The following is an 18,272-nucleotide window of genomic DNA, read 5'->3' on the forward strand; positions in this document are numbered from 1 at the left end:
AAACTTTTTTTTTTTTTTAAATTTTGGTGAAAGTATTTTTCTATGCTCTTCTCATTATTTCTTGGAAATTTAAGGTTCAAGAAGCTTACCTTGTGGTAGATGGTATAGATGATGGGCTTAGTTTCCATGCTGTTCTTCCCCTGGACTTCACACTTTCTGGTTAACTGCATTAAGTTCTGCACAGGGAGGCTTTAGTCATAAGGGATCCAGTGGGTTTGACACGAAAAGGTATTCAGGGAGGAGATGAAATGCAGAATGTCTCAGCCATAGCTTGAGTGTTTGCATTTAAAGGGGTGTGTTCTCGTCAATTTGAAAAAAGGACAATGCCCACTGGAGGTCACTATTTCAATTTATGGAATTCCCCTTGTAGTGCCCCAGTGTGTGTAGGTGACATATAGGGCGTACTCGGTGTCCAAGCATGTATTTGTTTAGAACATGATTAAATTAAGTCTGTGCCTGAATGAGTTTTTCAGTGCTGGTGAATGGGCGTTATAGGACGGGGAGGGGCGGAGCGCACCTTATTTGTAATTCATTCTTTGTTTTGACATGTCATGTTTTTAGTAACTATCCATGTACCTATTGTATTTTACTAAATATGTTTAAAGACTATATAATTATACACTATGATAATTTAAAAAAAAATTACTTTAAAAATTGACATTTATTTAGTAATTTTTTATTGTATTCATATTTAATGAAACATTAAGATGGGTTCTTATTTTCACCATACTTAGAAAAATATTTAAGATATGTCATGTTAGTGCTTATGAAAGGTACATATTCGTATGTATTCTTTTATATATCTGCTTAAAATTGATAACATAGCATAATATGGGATTTTTGCAGTGTATTAGTTGCATGGATGGTACTTGAAATAGTTTTAACTTGGAGGAAAGTAATTCCTGCAGCTGTCTTCCTATTAGAGTCTTTGCAGTTAGGACTGCCTGCTCTGTTGAGGAATTGTGTGGTAGAGTAAGAACTGTGAGACAAGGAAATCTTTGCATGCAATATGTATCAGGGGTTGGTGATTAAAATGATTACAAGCCTTGCTTAATTTAAAAATCATTTAAAAAGCACAGCTTTTAATTTGCTGATGAGCTTAATATCTGATAGGGCTGAAATAGAGATATCTGATGAGGAAAAGTTGGCTGACAGGTTTTCTGGGCAGCTATGTAACAGCTATTTTTATTTTAGGAGCGAGCTAAAGTGCTATGCTTAGAAGAAGAATTCACACAAAGATTCAACTCTCATATGTCTCTCTCTCTCTTTTTCCCCACCCTCTAGTGATATGCAGCTTCCGAGGAGCTGTACCGCAAGGCTTAGTCCTGGAACTCGGTGAAACTGTCCAGATCCTAGAGAAATGTGAAGGTAAGTGTGATGGCCACGAGGGAATCCCATTTTCTATATAAAAATATACAAATATCTTAATCTAGTAGATTTTAATAAGTTTATTGGAAATCATGATGCATCAAATCAAAGCACTTGAATAAAACCTAACCTGACCCACTTTGTGTAGGAATGGCTGAGTGCTGTTGGCAGTAATCCAGTCTGATAGGGGGTCAGTGTGTTTTAAGTTAACCATCTGTCCAGAAAATCTTGAACCCTGACCTGATTGTTGTATTGTAATTGGGTCTTACAGTGAATTTTCATCATGTGAAGTATAATCAGTATCTTTTCTTAGAAAATTTTCTCAGTGTTACTGTTATGCATTTCAATTAAGCATATCAGTGTTTATTTTTTAGAAACATCTGAACACATAAAAAATATTAGTTATGAAATAGATTAGCAATACTGGAAAAATGTAAGTAATATGGGTTTAGGGGGGATCATTTTGCATTTATCTTTATGTGATTTTTTTTTTGGTACCTAAAGGAAAACACCATTGTAAATGTTTTAACTATAGTTATTTCTTATGTGTCTGGCAATGTCTGCATGTGAATAAATTGAATGTCCTAATCCTCTGCTTTATTGACATGAATGGTAGAATTGAAGTTGTATTTAAAAGGAGAATGATTTTTACCCTGAAGTTCAGAGTAAGCAAGTGGTGTAAATCATGTCTATGGAGATGTAAGTTGATAAGATACAGTATGAGAACTTGTTTCACTATAGTCTGAGGTGGAATAATGTAACCTTAACCCGGAGGTGTTAAACCAATGTCAAAACCCAGATCCACAAATTTGAATTCCAAATTAACATTCCACGAGGTTGTAGGTTTGTTTTTGTGGTTGTTCAGTTGACAGTAATTTTTAATCTCCAGCGTTAATGTTGCTACACAAACCTCCTGCATGCTTGTCAGAAGACTGCTTTTCTTCTTTCATGCCTAGAACTGTCTTTTGCTCTTGAAGCTTTTTTTTTGTACTCAGGTGTTTTGTTTATTTACTTACTGACTTGACGCTTCATGGAAAAAGTGACCATATACATGCCATTTTTCTAGGAAAGTAGTACCTTGTTCATCAACACCTGTAAAAATTTTCTGTTAAATGAGAGTTTTGCAGTGCAGTGGTTATGTTAATCCATGAAGATGCATGCTATAAAAAAATACATGTAGTATTATACCTGCAAATGATGATTAAAAAACCCCTGAAACCAAGAAAACAACAACTACATGTGTTATAAGGGGCTAAGCTTTATTCAAGCACTGGGTGTTAATTATAGTCATTCTGCCAGGTCTTGTGAATTTGTACATGGTGCAAGCTCAGGAAAAATGTATTACTTTGCTTGTGATAGTATAATTCTAAGGAGAAACAACGTATATTGCTGAAAGCAGTCATATTTTCAAACCATTTTTGGTAATTGAGGAAACAAAACTCTGGGAAATAAAAGCACAATCTCAAAGGTGTATGTTGCTTACAGAAAAGCAGAAGGATAATCCAATGTCTCTTTACAGTGTTATAATAATTAGGCTCTGTATATTTCCTTTGCCAGTAGTTTTGAGGATGATTCCTCAAAGGCAATTCATGCCAGTCTTTTCCAATTGCTGAGAGAGGAGGCTGTCAGACAAAGTGTTTTCCTGGGTGGAAGGAGGTGTTTGTATAGAGGTTTTTTGGTTTTGTTTTTTAAGCCCTCCGTCCTGTCATTTCGGTTGAGATACTTTCACCATGGACTGACTTTACGTATCTTGAAAGATAATACTCATTTTGATAATAACATTTTTAACTCTGCAATATGATACATCTAAATATTCAGATGGTCTATGCTGCAGCTCTTGCATGTGTTAATTATGCAAAAAAGAACACTAAATGTGCAAAGTGGGTTCTTAAAAGAAAGTTGTAGTTGTTTTAGCATTCTTGTCTAAGCAGTTGTTTAACAGTCTTGGGTTGGCCTTGCAAATTTAGACTGAAACATACCTCATCTTGTACTTCTGCATTATTTGCTGGGGATTCTTTTGTCCAGATAAACTGGATAAATTAGCGTTAACCCATGCAAATAAGGGTCACTACTGTGGGAGTCAACAGAAGATCCATTGCTGTTTTAGCTTCACTTCATAGAATAGTTTGTGCATAATTCTCTACAGGGGAGACTTTGCTGTCTGGTTTAATAGGATTCACATACACGCAAACCTTGTTGTGACGTGAAGAATGATTTTGGAGACTTGCTGAAGAAGTTGAGGCTGACAAAGATTCAGATGCTGTTGTAGTTCTGAATGTGCTTATTTTCAATCATAATGACTTATTGAATAACTGTATTATTATTACAAAAGAGCAAGTGCTCTTTTGTAGTGACTGGTGTTAAAAGCAGTCGTGGCATTTAGAGTGATTGAATGAAAGAATAGGGAATTTTCTATGTCAGGTTCTCGGGTGCCTCTGCAGCTTAGTTTTATATGTATTTGCAGAATAAAGGAACATATGCATACACACATGTATATACCTGTGTTTGTCTCTTTAAGGCTAATAAATATGAATTATAATTGATAATACTTTTAAATTTTTCTATTGTAGTTGTCTGTGAATATTTTAAATAAAATGCAGTGAATTGCAGTTGTCTTTGTTACTAAGAATCTTATTCACATACTTGAAATCAGAAATTTTGAATTTTTATCAGTTTGTGTGCCTGCCACTCTGTGCGCTTTTATACCAGACCACAAACGTCTAAATTGCTGTTTTCTGACAGTCTGAATCTGGGAAATGCCTCCCACTGTTTCCTTCCATGCATTGAGGAGGTGAAAGGGTATGGCAATAGTACACCACCTATAAATGCAAAAAAACCCCAGTTTTCTGTTATCAAGTGACAAAGCATGAGCACACTCATTATTTGAAATACACCTGTGGATGTATGTTTTTCCCTGTTTTTCAAGTCATATGGCTGTTGCTCTGACAGTGGCAGTAGCTGTGAATACTGAGGGGATTCAGAGTAAATGCAAACTGTCTGTTTTGTCCATTTATTTTTATTGCTAGGGAGCAGTCTTCTTTAAGATTACAAATGCTACATCTTCAGTTATTACCTTGAGGCTCTTACATGTTCACTGAAGAAAAGAAGCACTAGCTGATGTCTTAAGTACCAGTTAAAAGAATATTATCTTACCCATGCAAATTGTAGTGTCCACAAAAGTATTTATTTACATGATTTTAATGTGTAGGTATGTTAATAATAGTGTTCTTAAAGCCATGCATATAATATATTTCAAGTTGCCCTTTGTTATTTCAGCAGTGACAACATGGTCAAATGAAGGCTTTCCAGTATTTGGGATGCTTAAGCAGCAGATATAGCTTGCGATTAGGGTTTTTTCTTAAGTGTTTGTGGAATTCCACAAGCTCGAGAAGTGATATCTTTGTCATGCTTTCAAGTTGTACCATACAGATGAGTGAGGAATCACACGTGGGGCTGTTAGTGCTGTGGGAGCAGTCCAGGTTTCCTTCTACCTGGATTTGGGAGCTGGCCTGTGCCTGACTGTCGGCCAGATTGACTCACTCCCAGTAAGTTGGGTTTAGCCTGAGAAAGTTGTCCCCAGTGAGAAATCTCTTTCCCTTGTTGCCTTTTTTCCCTTTGCCTCTCTTTTCTTCATTGCCTTTTGTGGAATGTGCCAGCTGAACTTAAGTCTTCTTGGATCCACACAGCTGCTGTGGAAAACCTTGCCTGGCTAATCTTTTGGAGCACAGGAATACCATCTTGATGGCCCTCTATTTGGCTAACACCAAGATAAAACATACTCTATCTTCTCTGCTTTTGTTGTGGTGTCTCTGACTGCGTTGTTGCCATATTCCTGTGGTTCCGCTTGCATGAGGCTGCTCCCCCACGTGGTGTTGGCAGGCTGGGCTGGGGATTCATCTGCTGCTCGCCCTGTCCTGGCACTGCTCAGAGCATCAAGCTCAGAACAGAGCGGTCTTGGCATTGAGTGGTTTCAGCATCAAGATGCTTTTGCTCAGCACTGCGGCTGTCCCTGTTCTGGGTCACTTTGAGTACCTTTAGCTTTGTACAAAGATAGTCTGCAAGCAGTTTATATGCAGATTAAAAGGTAAAAGCAGTTGTTTATTGGCTAGTATATGCAAAAGATAGCTTTCCTCCAGATTTAACGATGCTCACAATACCGCAAAGTATACTTATTTTGGTAGGGCAAAGAAGATTCAAGTTCTTGTAGCAAATTCTGCTAGCAGTGCTTTTTTTAAGAACCAAGTGTAGCTTTAGGATTTACCGTAAACACTTATGCAATTTATTTTCAGAATTCTGTTTGTCAAGAAATTAAATGTGGAATTTGTTTTTTCTTAGAGTCTGCAGCTGGTGCTACTTTATTAAACCTAGATATCTGAGCTTTTTTTTTTTTCTGAAAAATAGATCAATACCTTTCAATTAGGACCCTTTTGTTTTTCTGCTACTGAGTGCTCAAAAGGGATGATCTTCTTCCATGTGACAGAACTCTTGTTGTTCAAGTGGAAATCTGAAAAGGGTTAACGAGGTGTCTTTTAGAAGGAATCGCCTGCTTTGTTCAAGGCACTTTCAAATAAAGATCAGAAAACATTCATAGCTCTTCTAATCGCTCAGATTAAGAGATTGAGATGTGCAGGCCTGCCCCAGAGCTCCTTTTGCAACTGGGATTGCAGTTATTGCTGAGATTTCTAGGTGTCATATGTCTTTGGAAAGACTGTTTTTCAGTATTTAAGAATATGCAGGTTTCTGTAATATGGCTTCAAGTTTCTTACACTGTAAATTTCCCTATGTACAGATAGTTGTAGGTGAAAGATGTTATTTACCTAAGCATTTTTTTGTTATGTGATGGTATATACATTCCCAATCCATTTTCCTGTCCTGTGTCTTCAGAGACCTTGTTGAATTCTAGGGTTCAGAGGAGCTAAGCAGGAAGCCTAACAGCTGAAACAGCCCTAAAAACAAAGGGAAGGACAGGCAAACATTCTTGCATATGCTGCTAAGTAATTTAGCTTTTATCACTGGCCTGCAAGTAACCTGCAGTGAAAATACTATGTATAGACAGTGGATTTTGAAGAAAAAGTTATGAGCGAGTGGTGATCTTAATATGCAGGGGCAGCAGGCATAGTCGGGTACTGTTCCTTTTGTTTTTCTACAGTTTTATTGCCATGGAACTGATTCTTCTTGCAGGTCCTTGAGTGATTATTTGCTGTGTATGGTATACAGAGGGCAGAGCCATAGATCAACGTACTCTTCACTTTTCTTAGCTTGTCTCAAATATCATTAAATGGTATTGAAAAAAGCAGCTGTAAAGGGTTGTGGTTTTTTTCCAGGGTTTTACATTTCACCTTAGAAACATAATGTTTAGATTCTTTGGTAGGTTTAGCTGGCATGGGTCACTGTGCAGTGTGACTGTATTGCTCCAGGTCATCTGCTTGCTTTGTCTACTACACTGTGCAGTGGAGTGGATGTGATTCATTCAGTTTTCTTCTGCAGTACCTGGCTTAAACCTTTGTCTTGTGCATACTGAGAATGTAAAGTGTGAGGTGGTCAAAATCTGTTAGATTAGGAAAGTGAATGTAATTCCCCTGCACTGACAATTTGTTTTACTGAGACATTATGTCTATCCTACTATCAGTTTCTTTAGAACAAACAGACAAAAAGCCTCACACCTCCATTCATCAAAACTTAACAAGTAACAATGGCTTTGTCATGACACTCAGAAATACACATTGGCACAACCTTAGGATGCAGTGCAAATGGGTGCATTCAGCCCCAGCTTCTCGCAAATGCTCAGATGTAGTGGTGGTTTCTTCAGTTCTATTGTGCTATGGTGTAAGCAGTAGGCTGGTCCTATGCCTATCTTCCTGTGCGATCAAAGAGAAAAAAGGGAAAAAAAGTTTGCTTGCGGTGTCATCTGTATCATTGAAGGTATTTTTGCATGTTCTAGGATGCCTTCACTTTTTGTCTACTTTATTTTGACTAGGATGTATACTTGAAATTTGTCAGGTTTATTTGGACTATATTTAGTGTTCTCCTCCTTATCCTGAATAGGACATTCCTTAGACTGGTGCTTCTAGTAGATTAATTTTTGGTGGTTTTATAGTAAATGATATTATGTGGTATGGAATATCCCTTTGCCTGATTCAGGTCAGCTCTCCTAGCTGTGTCCCCTCCCAGCTTCCTGCCTACCCTGGTACACTCGCTGGGGGTGGCACAGTGTGGAAAAGGGGAAAGTCTTGATGTTCTACAAGTGCTGCTCAGCAATAGCCACAACCTTTGTCTATTACCAGCACTGTTTTAGCCACAAAGCCAAAACAGCAGCAGACAGGCTGCTGGGGAGAGAGTTAACTCCATTCTAGCCAGACCCAGTAAGGTGATGCGTTTTTTGAAAACCAGAATTTTCTCTCTTCCTTTCCCTGTGTCATCTACTAGGTCAGCTTGAGAATATTCTTAGCTATCAGAAAAGGAAATGGGTGAGGCACTGTGTGCGTCAAGCACAGTCTGTCTCTGTAGAGATTTGTAGGTGTTTTAGCTGTGCTTTTACACCTTTACTTCACCTGTCCTCAAATTCTTACGAGTTACTGATCGTTACTAGACAGTTAATCGGGTCAAATTGTAGATGCTGATGATTGCCGTTTCACATTAGCTTATTCACAAAATTCTTGTCACTTCATAGCCAATTTTTTCTGTTCATTAATTTGAAATCCTATATTTTTCACAATTTTCTTAACGTCAGTATCATTGAAGTCCATGTATCACTAGAAAATTAATACCATAATCATTTATTTGTAGTACATTAGTCAATACTGAGGTCTAAGCATGTAGTGCATGTTGTGATCACGATTATAATAGCTGAAGCACCTGCCTGGATTTAATGACTACTGTGATTAAATCCTCCAAAACAAATTTTCTTTCAAATAAATGGCTAGATCAATATTAATCTATTTAAGATTAATTCCACAATGAAGGTTTAGTTCATTTTAGTGAATAAGGTAATGCAGATTCAATTTTCTACAGATGTTTTTAAAAATCCAACCAACCAAGCAAACCCCAGACATTTCTCATAGCTTTTAATCTGGGATATGAGTTTTTGGTGGTGTTCACTGTAAGCCAATAAGGAATTACATTTTACAATTACACAGAATCACAGAATGTCAGGGATTGGAAGGGGGCTCAAAAGCTCATCCAGTCCAACCCCCCCGCTGGAGCAGGAACACCCAGATGAGGTTACACAGGAAGGTGTCCAGGCGGGTTTGAATGTCTCCAGAGGAGGAGACTCCACAACCCCCCTGGGCAGCCTGTTCCAGTGTCTGTCACCCTTACTGAGAAGTTGTTTCTACTCATATTGAAGTGGAACGTTCTATGTTCCAGTTTGCACTCATTACCCCATGTCCTACTGTTGGTTGTCACTGAGAAGACCCTGGCTCCATCGTCGTGACACTCACCCTTTATGTATTTATAAACATTAATAAGGTCACCCCTCAGTCTTCTCCAGGCTAAAGAGACCCAGCTCCCTCAGCCTTTCCTCATAAAGGGAGATGCTCCGCTCCCTTAATCATCTTTGCTGCCCTGCGCTGGACTCTCTCCAGCAGTTCCCTCTCCTTCTGGAACTGGGGGGCCCAGAGCTGGACACAGTATTCCAGATGTGGTCTCACCAGGGCAGAGTAGAGGGGGAGGAGGATTTAGCCTGTGTGGGTTGTTGCCTGTGTGAATGCTGGGCTGTGGCAGACAGAAGGTGACACACAGGCAGGTGAACCATTGTCCCCTGGCCCCTCTGCAGGACTTGCACCCTGACGCTCTTCATCACCTCTGCTCCTGTGGGCTGTTCCAGGCTCAGATCTTAAGGGTTAGCTTTGTGTCCTGGGGCTGAAGCGTTAGACCCAGATACGAAGACAGCAGCATATTTTTAACACACATTCCAGGTAGTTTTCTGTGTCTTATGGAGTGGAAGAACAGCTCATCTGCTGCGATGACTGAAGTGTGTTCCATTGTTAACCTGGATTGTGTTTTCAGCACTGTTTTTCCTGATGAATCTTATATGGACTGACATTACTGTCACTTGTGTAAAACAGGAGTAATTGGGTTCTTCTGTTTAACTGTAGCTTTTGCAGCTTTGGCTTTTACTCCTGATTTATTGTCCTCTTATCTGATGGGGGATACAAGAAATACAATTGCGCTTGTGAAATTAGATTCTTAAATCTGTTCGCTAGTCTTGCAGATGTACGTAAGACCAAGACACGTGCAAAGGGTTTCTATTTGTTTAAACAATATTAGAAGTGTATGATAATGGCTTTTCCTGTCTTTAGAAGGGCAGGCTTTGAGGTCTGGAGATTTTGTTAAGATAAACACTATGAAGAGGCTCATGTACCAGCATGTAAGAAAAGTGTTCAGTACAGATTCTTGCATGAGTGCTGAATGGATCTTTGCCACAGTGGCTGATGATTTTGAGTACAGTGACTAAATATGTTAAGCTGCTTCTGTTTCTGGTGGGAATAGACAGGAGCATTCTAGGTTTGTAATTGCTTGTAATCATTGCAGAGCAAAAGAATTACAACAGCAACAACAAAATAACAAAAAACCCACCCGCACACAAAAACACAACACAAAAACCTAAAAAACCAAACCCTTGTGAGATAGCAGCTGGTTTTTGAGGTGATCTCAGTAACTGCATAGTTTTCAGTGAGTTTGCTTCTCTGTGTAAAGTAAACAATGACAGAAATTAATGCAATGTATTTTATCTGTTTTTAGGTTGGTACAGAGGTGTTTCCATTAAGAAGCCCAATGTAAAGGTAAGTGTGAGTACATTGTTTATTCTAGTGGGAGATTAGATCTATTTTGATGTTGCAAGCCTGTAAACTTCGTTTTCCTTACCCTTAGGATTTCACTTCACTGACTTTTCCTGTGGGAGGATTGGTTTTATTTTCTAAATTGAGAGAACAATACTCTTTAATTACCCAAAGGATCAGAAATTTTCCTGATGTGACATGTCACCTTTCCAGCATCTCTAAATCTCACATAATTTGATCCTCTCCATCGTACTCCTCTAAGAAAAGCATAGATGGTTGATATTGCACTGCTTTAATTCAGGATTTTTAAAAAACACATTTAGTACTGTGCATTATTAGTCTAAGACAATTTTGGAAAAAGTCTGATGGAAAAGGATATTGGAAGTTTCTTTCAGATTTTTTTACAGTTTAACCACTGCATTTGGCTACTTTCCAGTCATATCCCTGTTTATCTCTTGGAGAACTTCTTGACTATTCTAATATACCTTTTTTTGCAAATGCACTACTTCATTGTCTTTTGGTTTAAATATGATGTGTATTTAAAAAGATGAGGGTACTGGATTCCTTATGTTTACCTGTATGGTGGAATATAATATTACCTATATTATGTAGGTGTTTCATCCCTGGAAACATTCAAGGCCAGGCTGGACGGGGCTCCGAGCAACCTGATCTGGGTGAAGATGTCCCTGCTCATGGCAGGGGCTCTGGACTAAGTGACCTTTAAGGGATCCCTTCCAACTCAAACTATTCTATGTTTTCATGACTGTAATACTCTTCTAGTGGAACAGCCTACATTCATTTTGTGTGTTGGTACATCTTCTTGAAGAGCCCTTCAAACCTTCCTTGGTTTCTTAGGTAACCAGCACAGGATCACAGAAAAAAAATGCTTTAACTGGAACCAAACAAGAAACTGAAGTAGTATTTCTTTATCTTCCAGATTTTCATGTGGCTGAAAGCATGCATATATATCTTTTTTTCCTGATGAATCCATTGATTCATCTTTTTTCCTTCTACAGTTTCAGTTTTGCCTATGAAAAAGAAGGAATTTTTCTTAGCATTTGGAATCATCTTATCTTGGTATTCCTTTCAACCCACCATGGAAATTTTTCTTCCTAAATGGTACTGTTTTAAAGCTCTAAAAATTTAAAGCCCGCACGTAGTTACTGACATTTTTTTGGGAGGTTGTCAGCTGGTTTTTAACGTGAGGATTACCAAAGCTGCTCCCGTATTCCCCACTTAGTGCAGTCTTACCATTCTTACAGGCTGACCGAGTTTGCTCCGGGCTGTGTGTTTTACAGAGATAATGGAAAACTGTGAAAAGTTGGGTTTGAATCACCTAATTTCCCCATGTCTCATCATGTAAGAACACAATGGCACAGGCCAAGTTAGAATCCAACTAGCATGGGAACAGCAAAAGGCAAATAACTGGAGCTATACCAAGTGGGTTTAAACAGCTTTTTGTTGGAAAGAGGGAGGAAAGAGAATATAGCTCCAGGGCATGCAAGTAATAGAATACTTCTTTCCTTAGTGAAGGACTGGTGTGGGACTTAAACACAAATTTGATGGCGGGCGTTTTGTTTTGTTTTAAACCCATGTCCTTGTCCTCTAATGTAATGTAGCATACCAATGCAGAGGCCTGGTCTGGAAAGCACGTTGATGTGATGCTGCAAACTGCATAAGAGCCACTTGCCTGGCTGTCCCAGCTAGCTTGCATCTCTCCAGTAAATGCTTCTGGTGGTTATTTCTGTTGCTCATTCCTTTCTGCTAACTGCAAGATGTTCTCTGAACTCATCCTACTTGTCACACTTTTCCTGCTTGCTCATCACCTGTTAGTGGTTTATTGGGTGCTCAAAGTCTCTACACTAGGAAGACAATTGGCTGAACTTCAAAGTTTTCTTTTAAATCAATCTTGTTCCTTCCAAGGCAGCTGTGTAGGATTAGAGTGACACCTTTAATTTGATCCTAGTTGACTTACCCATGATTTTTATATCAGAGGGTATTTTCCATACAACAGTGTTTCTGAACACTCAGAAGCTTTGGGGAATGAAAAGTACTCAGCTTGAATCTTTGTATGATATTTTTATTGAACAGACTTGGAAAAATTCCTGATTTAAGAAACTGATCTTTCAAGATAGAGGTTTGATTCTGTGTGCTTTCCTGTTCTAAGATGGATTAAAGTGATCAGCTGTTACTAATTTGAATGTTGACTTTTGACTGTGGTAACTTCTTTGACACAGTGTAAGGGTTTTTCTTTATAGGTATATTGACAATTATTTATTGTGTCTTGGGATATAAATGGTAAAAATGGCAAAATCTGTTTGTCTAATTTACAGAGTTTTTTCTCTTGCAGGGGATTTTTCCGGCAAACTATATTCACTTGAAAAAGGCAATCGTCAGTAACAGAGGGTAAGTATTTTTCCTTTTCTTTAAGAAGTTGCCATCTATCTCATCTTGAACAGCATTTAAGCAGTAGTTATTAAAGTTTATAGAGTGGTTTTAGTTCATTGTATCTTTTGTTTTGTATTAGGTTTTGAAAATTAAATTAATTCTGCAGAGCTTTGGATTTTTTGTTTGTTTGTTTTTTAATATAGCAAGAATCAATTCTGTTGGTTACTTCTGTTCACTTTTGCTCATAAAATTGTAATTTCAGAGGTATCATCTGAAATACATGCATTTTAAATAACTCTGTTTATAGTTTTCATTTTTGCTTGTTCCTCACTGGCAAAACTCTCTTATGTTCCTGTTTGTTACAGTAGGTTTAGCTTAGGTAATGCAAACAGGAATAGTGATGGCAATATAATGTGAGAAATTTTACTGTGTGTAGGATCCATGACTTCCAAAGTTTCCTGTGAGATTGACTGAGACTCTGGAAATCAATATCCTGTGTCTTCACTGCTGCTCTTACCTGCATTTTCTAGAGTAAGGCCACCGTGGGGAGACTTAGAAGTGCAGCATTTCAGACAGTGACCCAGGGCAACAAATTAAATGTGGAAGATAAAATGTACTCAATGCCATTTAGTGAAATACCTGTGTGACTTACTTTCTTGAATTGTATATTTAACCTCAAAGGGACTGAGTCAGGATTGTAAGGCCAATTGTAATACTGGTGCTTCATAACTTTGGGGTGTAATAAAATTATATATATTGCATAGAATCATTACTCCTACTATGCACTGGCCTTAGGGGAAAGAATGGTTTCCTGTAATCTGCAGTTAATAAGGTCTTTATCTTATTTCACAATTTGTGAAGGGCCACCAGTTCAGGATATTTAGATGCTTACTAGGAAAGCTGATGTACATTTTAAAAATACATATCAAAGACTGATATACCAATTGATATGAGGCTTAATAAAATTCTCAATCGGAGATAATGGTTATTTCATTTTTTTGGTAAAAGAAATTCTGTTCCTCTATTTAAGAATATATTCCAAGTTCCAATATAAACACTTGTGAAATAATAGAGCATGATATATAATGTTCTTATATTTGAGTCATAGATGCAATGTAATGTCATTACTATATGGGTGTAATGGAGGAAGTGCAGGGTTATAGGAATGCAAAGCATTGTATTTACATGGTTAAATGTAGTCCTGATGTGCATTCTCTTTAAATCCAGCCATACTGTTGAAGGCTGATCTTCCAAAATGTTTTATTTGGAAATGTTTCACATAAGCTGATTTTTGTGGAATGTGATAGAGGAACAGTTCACGTGACTGGAGTGGCTTCAGTATTACAACAGACAAAATGTTGCTCTTAATATATTTTCCTTTATGTTGAACAAATTCAAACACATTCAAATTCTGGCGTTTTACAAATTACTCTACTGACATTTATTTGATTTTCTACTTTTTCCAGGCTACTTTTCCTGATTTTTTTTCCCTCTTCTTGTGTAGGCAATATGAAACAATTGTTCCACTTGAAGATTCTGTTGTGACTGAAGTCACAGCAACACTGCAGGAATGGGCTGTGCTCTGGAAACAGCTGTATGTGGTAAGAGCTGTACTCTTCTCCTTATACTTTATTTCTCAGACATCTTTGGAGATATGTTACCTGTGTTTTAGTCCATTAGGAAAAAACAATAATCTAGGTAAAAAGTGTTAGGTTAATTTTGTCTTCTGGGTGGTTTGCTAGATGCAGAATCACTGATCATGTGAGGTTCACACCAGTTATGTTGAAAATTTCAGTAGTTTTGAAATTATTTCAGAGATAAAAGCTTCATTGTTTAAAAACCCCAAATCTTAGTCTTCTCAAATATGTAAGAAACAGTATATGTATTTTGTAACAGAAAATGGAAAAATTCTTAAGTCACAAAGACTTCAAAGAATTGCTCAGCACAGTCTTTGAGCACTTGTGTTAGCATTTGGAGTTTAAAAGATCTCAAACAGAAGTATTTTTTATGATTGTTCCTTCCTCTGTTAAAAATAAAAACTCAAGATAAATCTGTTGAGTTTTATACTCATTTATTTTATATAATTTTCAGTTGCTGCCACATAGTGTCACCTACCTCTGCTTTCATCTTTGTTCTTCTCTTTTTTAATGGCAAAATCCAATGGAACAACTAATAAAAAACTTGTGCATTTGAAAGTATTTTTTTCTTCCCCTCCTTTTTAACTTAGTAATTACAAGCCATAACTGTAGGATTAGGATCAAGAACAGTAACTGATACAAGCTCGAAATTTTTTCTTTACTTTAGAAAAATACCTCTGCATAAAGCTGCAGCAGCTTTGTTTCCTTATTTAAACATGAAGAGACAGTAGTTAGATATCTAGGAAACAAAACCATAAAAGATCTGACTAAATGAGTCTAGTACATCTCTAGCATAACCAGCTGTGTTCTGTACTCCCTTCAAAAAACAATCAAGTGTATTACGAATTTGGTTTTACTTCTGTTGCTCCCACTTCTTCTGTGGGGATCATCTGCCTCTCAAGAAATTGTCTTGGAAAGTAGCACCCAACCTTTTTTATAGCCCTCTGACACCTACTACTCCTTGTAGTTCCATTTCCAATGCTGACCTCTCTGGTGTATGTGAATAAAGCGATCTTTTCTTGTTTTCTTCTTGTAAGATTTTTCCCTCTCCCCAGTGTCAGATGAAGAAGGCAACAGTAATACAATGGTATTGAATTGGAGAAAGGGGATTCATTTTACCTACAAATGAGTTACACTTCCTTTCTACTAATCTGTTTCTTTTTTATTGTTAAATCCAGTTCCTTGAGGAGCAGGAGAGAGAAAGCTCTGGCTATAAACTTTCACTTAGTGATTTTCTTTCTGGGACTGCTGTCTCTTCTTGCTCATTATAGTTATTATAACATTGCACACAACTTTATTGTACCCTTAAATAACAGGGGAGAAAATTTACTGTTTTCATAGAACTTTGGAAGGAGGCATCTGTTCCATGACAAGAGCTTCAGAGCAGAAAATAGATTTTGTGGTGGGTTTCTCCAGAAATTATTTTGGAAAAATCAAAAATGAACAAACAAGGCACCCTCCTCCCACAAAACAAACAAGCAAGCCCAAACATTTTCTAATATAGAAATAATCAGAGAATTGCTTAGGTTGGAAGGGACTTCATGGAGTCATCTAGCTCAAGTGCCTTTTCAAGTAGGCTCAGCTAGAGGAGGTTGTCCAGGGTTGCATCCAGTCAGGTTTTAATTTCTTGTGAATGGAGACTTCACAACTTCCCTGGACAAAGCTGTCAGCATTTCGCCACCTTCAGTGTTTCCTTCATTTTGAGACTACTGATATAGTGCCATGGCTTTTCTGACATGGAAGAAGAATCTACACCATTTTTGGGTGGCTAACAGAAATTTGTCCCGTTTACAGACTGTAAATCTGAAGCCTGAGGAAGTGAACAGAGGTGCACAAATGGATGGGGCAGAGCTGGGCTTAGGATTTTATAATTGGTATTCAGACTGGAAGCTATCATGTAAGGTCATATCTTAAAATATATTAAGAGACTAAACGCAAATACTTGCTTGTTGTTAGATCAGCACTAGCAGAATTTTTTTATTATTCCCAAACTGTAATACAAATCATCTGAGAAATCTAATTAACGTTATTTATCATGCTACTGTGCCTAGTCAGCTTTGTAGAAAAGTTTCTTATTGTAGTGAGGTCAAATACTAGTTGGTACTGCAGATGTTTTCAGTAGGTCAGTACCTATAAATGGTAACAGTGGGCACTTCATTATTTAACAGAATTGCACTGTAAGACAAGTGCCAAACAAAACGTACAGAATCTCTTAATATCTGCGAATGGGCCGAAATGTTCATCTCATGCGTTTTGGTGAACTTCTTACTGAGATTATGGTTTGAAAAAACAAGTTTGTTTCAATTAAAAATTCAAAAAAATGGCTTTAGTAATATCATTGAGATACATTGTAAGGTTTGTATTTGCTTTTCGGTTATACAGTAGGAACTGGAATGTAATACCAGCAATAAAAACCCTGCCTGAAGAGGGGTCCTGTATTGCAAAAATATTGGAGGTAGGAGATCAGTGAGAAATGGAAGGGCAAAGGGAAGCTTTAAGAGAGACAGGTGTAGAAAATGAATTTGAGTAAAATATTGGCAATATTCCTCGGTTCTCTCTGACCACAGAGAACCCATGCTATTACTAGGAAGAAACTCTGTGTGGAGAAGTTTGGATAAGTTTGAATTATGAGAGTTGTACAGTAATTTTAGTTTGTAGGTCTGTGAAATATATATTGGAAAGAATAGTTGAAGTTCTCTATACTACACAGGGCTGTGATATTCTTGTAATTTTTGCTATCAAGGTGAAAGCAAAGTGATAGTCTTAATTGAACCAGAACCTGAGCCTTTGGAGGAAAAAGCATTTCTGAGCAATGAGTTCTTAAAGAAAGGGCTGTGCCTAAAAGGAATTTGAAATAAAAAGATGTGTGGTATTCTCTTTGCTTTACTATAATATCATGTTATGCTCCAAGTAGTTGTATTCTGATATTATAACCCTTCAAATGCAAACAAAACAATAAGAATTTTGAAAATGCGGGAGGTTTCAAATTGGAAAGGGAGGGGATACAAACAGTACTGGTGTGGAAGCTAAAATAAAATTTATTCAGGGGTTTTGTTACTTATTGGTGTTTTAAGTAGTAGTAATGATAACCTAGTTAAAATTATATCAAAAATGACCTTTAATTGTTACTGAGCAATCAGTAATACAATTTAGATATTTAATATTTTTAAAAGAGTGAAAATGATATTGCTTTTATGGTTCGAGGATACAAAAAAGCCCATTTCTTTTCCCTATTTGCACAGGTAGTCTGTGTGCAGATAGATATAGTGTCATGACACTGGAAGATAAAAAAGCAGTTCTTTGTTATCTGATTTACCTGTATCCAGGCTTCTAAAACGAGCACAGGAACAGTAAGAGTTGGTAGCTACTTTCTGTCAAAAAAGGTCACTGTTATATTTAACCTGCCTGCTTTGGATGTTCCTACTTTTCACTGCCATCGTACAAAATTTTTGAGAGGGAGTTCACAGGAACTGAGTGTTTAAAATCTGCACCATGTAAACACTGTGTACTGATTTGCTCATAATGTAGGTAGAGTTTCTGATAACCATAGCTGACCAGATGTATGTCTGTACGTATGTGTAAGTGTATGTATAAACATATGTACATATATTGTCACTAACTGTATGGACCTTTTATCTTGCATTATTCTTTCGCCTGGCTCAAATACTCCATATTTTCTTTAGATTAATTTGGACAAGATACTTTTTTTTTTCTTTGTGGGAAGCCTAAGAAATTTAAAAGAAGGTTCTGCTTATCCTTTCTCAGTATTACAAAGGCTTATAAACAAAAGATGCCAGTGATTCCCTTCTTCAATATTGTACTTGATATAGAGTGGAAGAGGAAAGAAAAATAAGATTTGGTACCACTATGGGAAGCTGAGCTTGTTCTTGTGACTACTCCAAAGGGACAAGGAAGAGAGAGCAGAAAGCCAAGAACAAACCATGGAGAGACTTCTGTAGGCACAGAGGTGGATAAAGATGCAAAATTGCATTTGTTATGGTGAAATGTATATGTGTGGCTCTCATGTAGTTGTCCAGACCAGTGTGTGACTTCCATTGAGACATCAGGTAGATAACTTTCTCTCTTACCCTGTATGTGT

General features: G+C 37.4%; 1 protein-coding gene across 1 annotated transcript in view; it reads left to right on the forward strand.

Annotated features, from left to right (window-relative positions):
- DOCK3 (dedicator of cytokinesis 3) overlaps positions 1–18,272 on the forward strand; it is a gene marked incomplete at both ends in the record, with an annotated part of 194,875 nt that overhangs the window by 18,585 nt on the left and 158,018 nt on the right. Inside the window, 4 exon segments of the mRNA XM_082060424.1 lie at positions 1,285–1,368; positions 10,111–10,151; positions 12,499–12,554; positions 14,041–14,137. Coding sequence (XP_081916550.1) covers positions 1,285–1,368; positions 10,111–10,151; positions 12,499–12,554; positions 14,041–14,137 — 278 coding nt within the window.

The sequence above is a fragment of the Streptopelia decaocto genome (genome assembly GCF_964273445.1).
Source record: "Streptopelia decaocto genome assembly, chromosome: 8".
Classification (NCBI taxonomy): Eukaryota; Metazoa; Chordata; class Aves; order Columbiformes; family Columbidae; genus Streptopelia; species Streptopelia decaocto.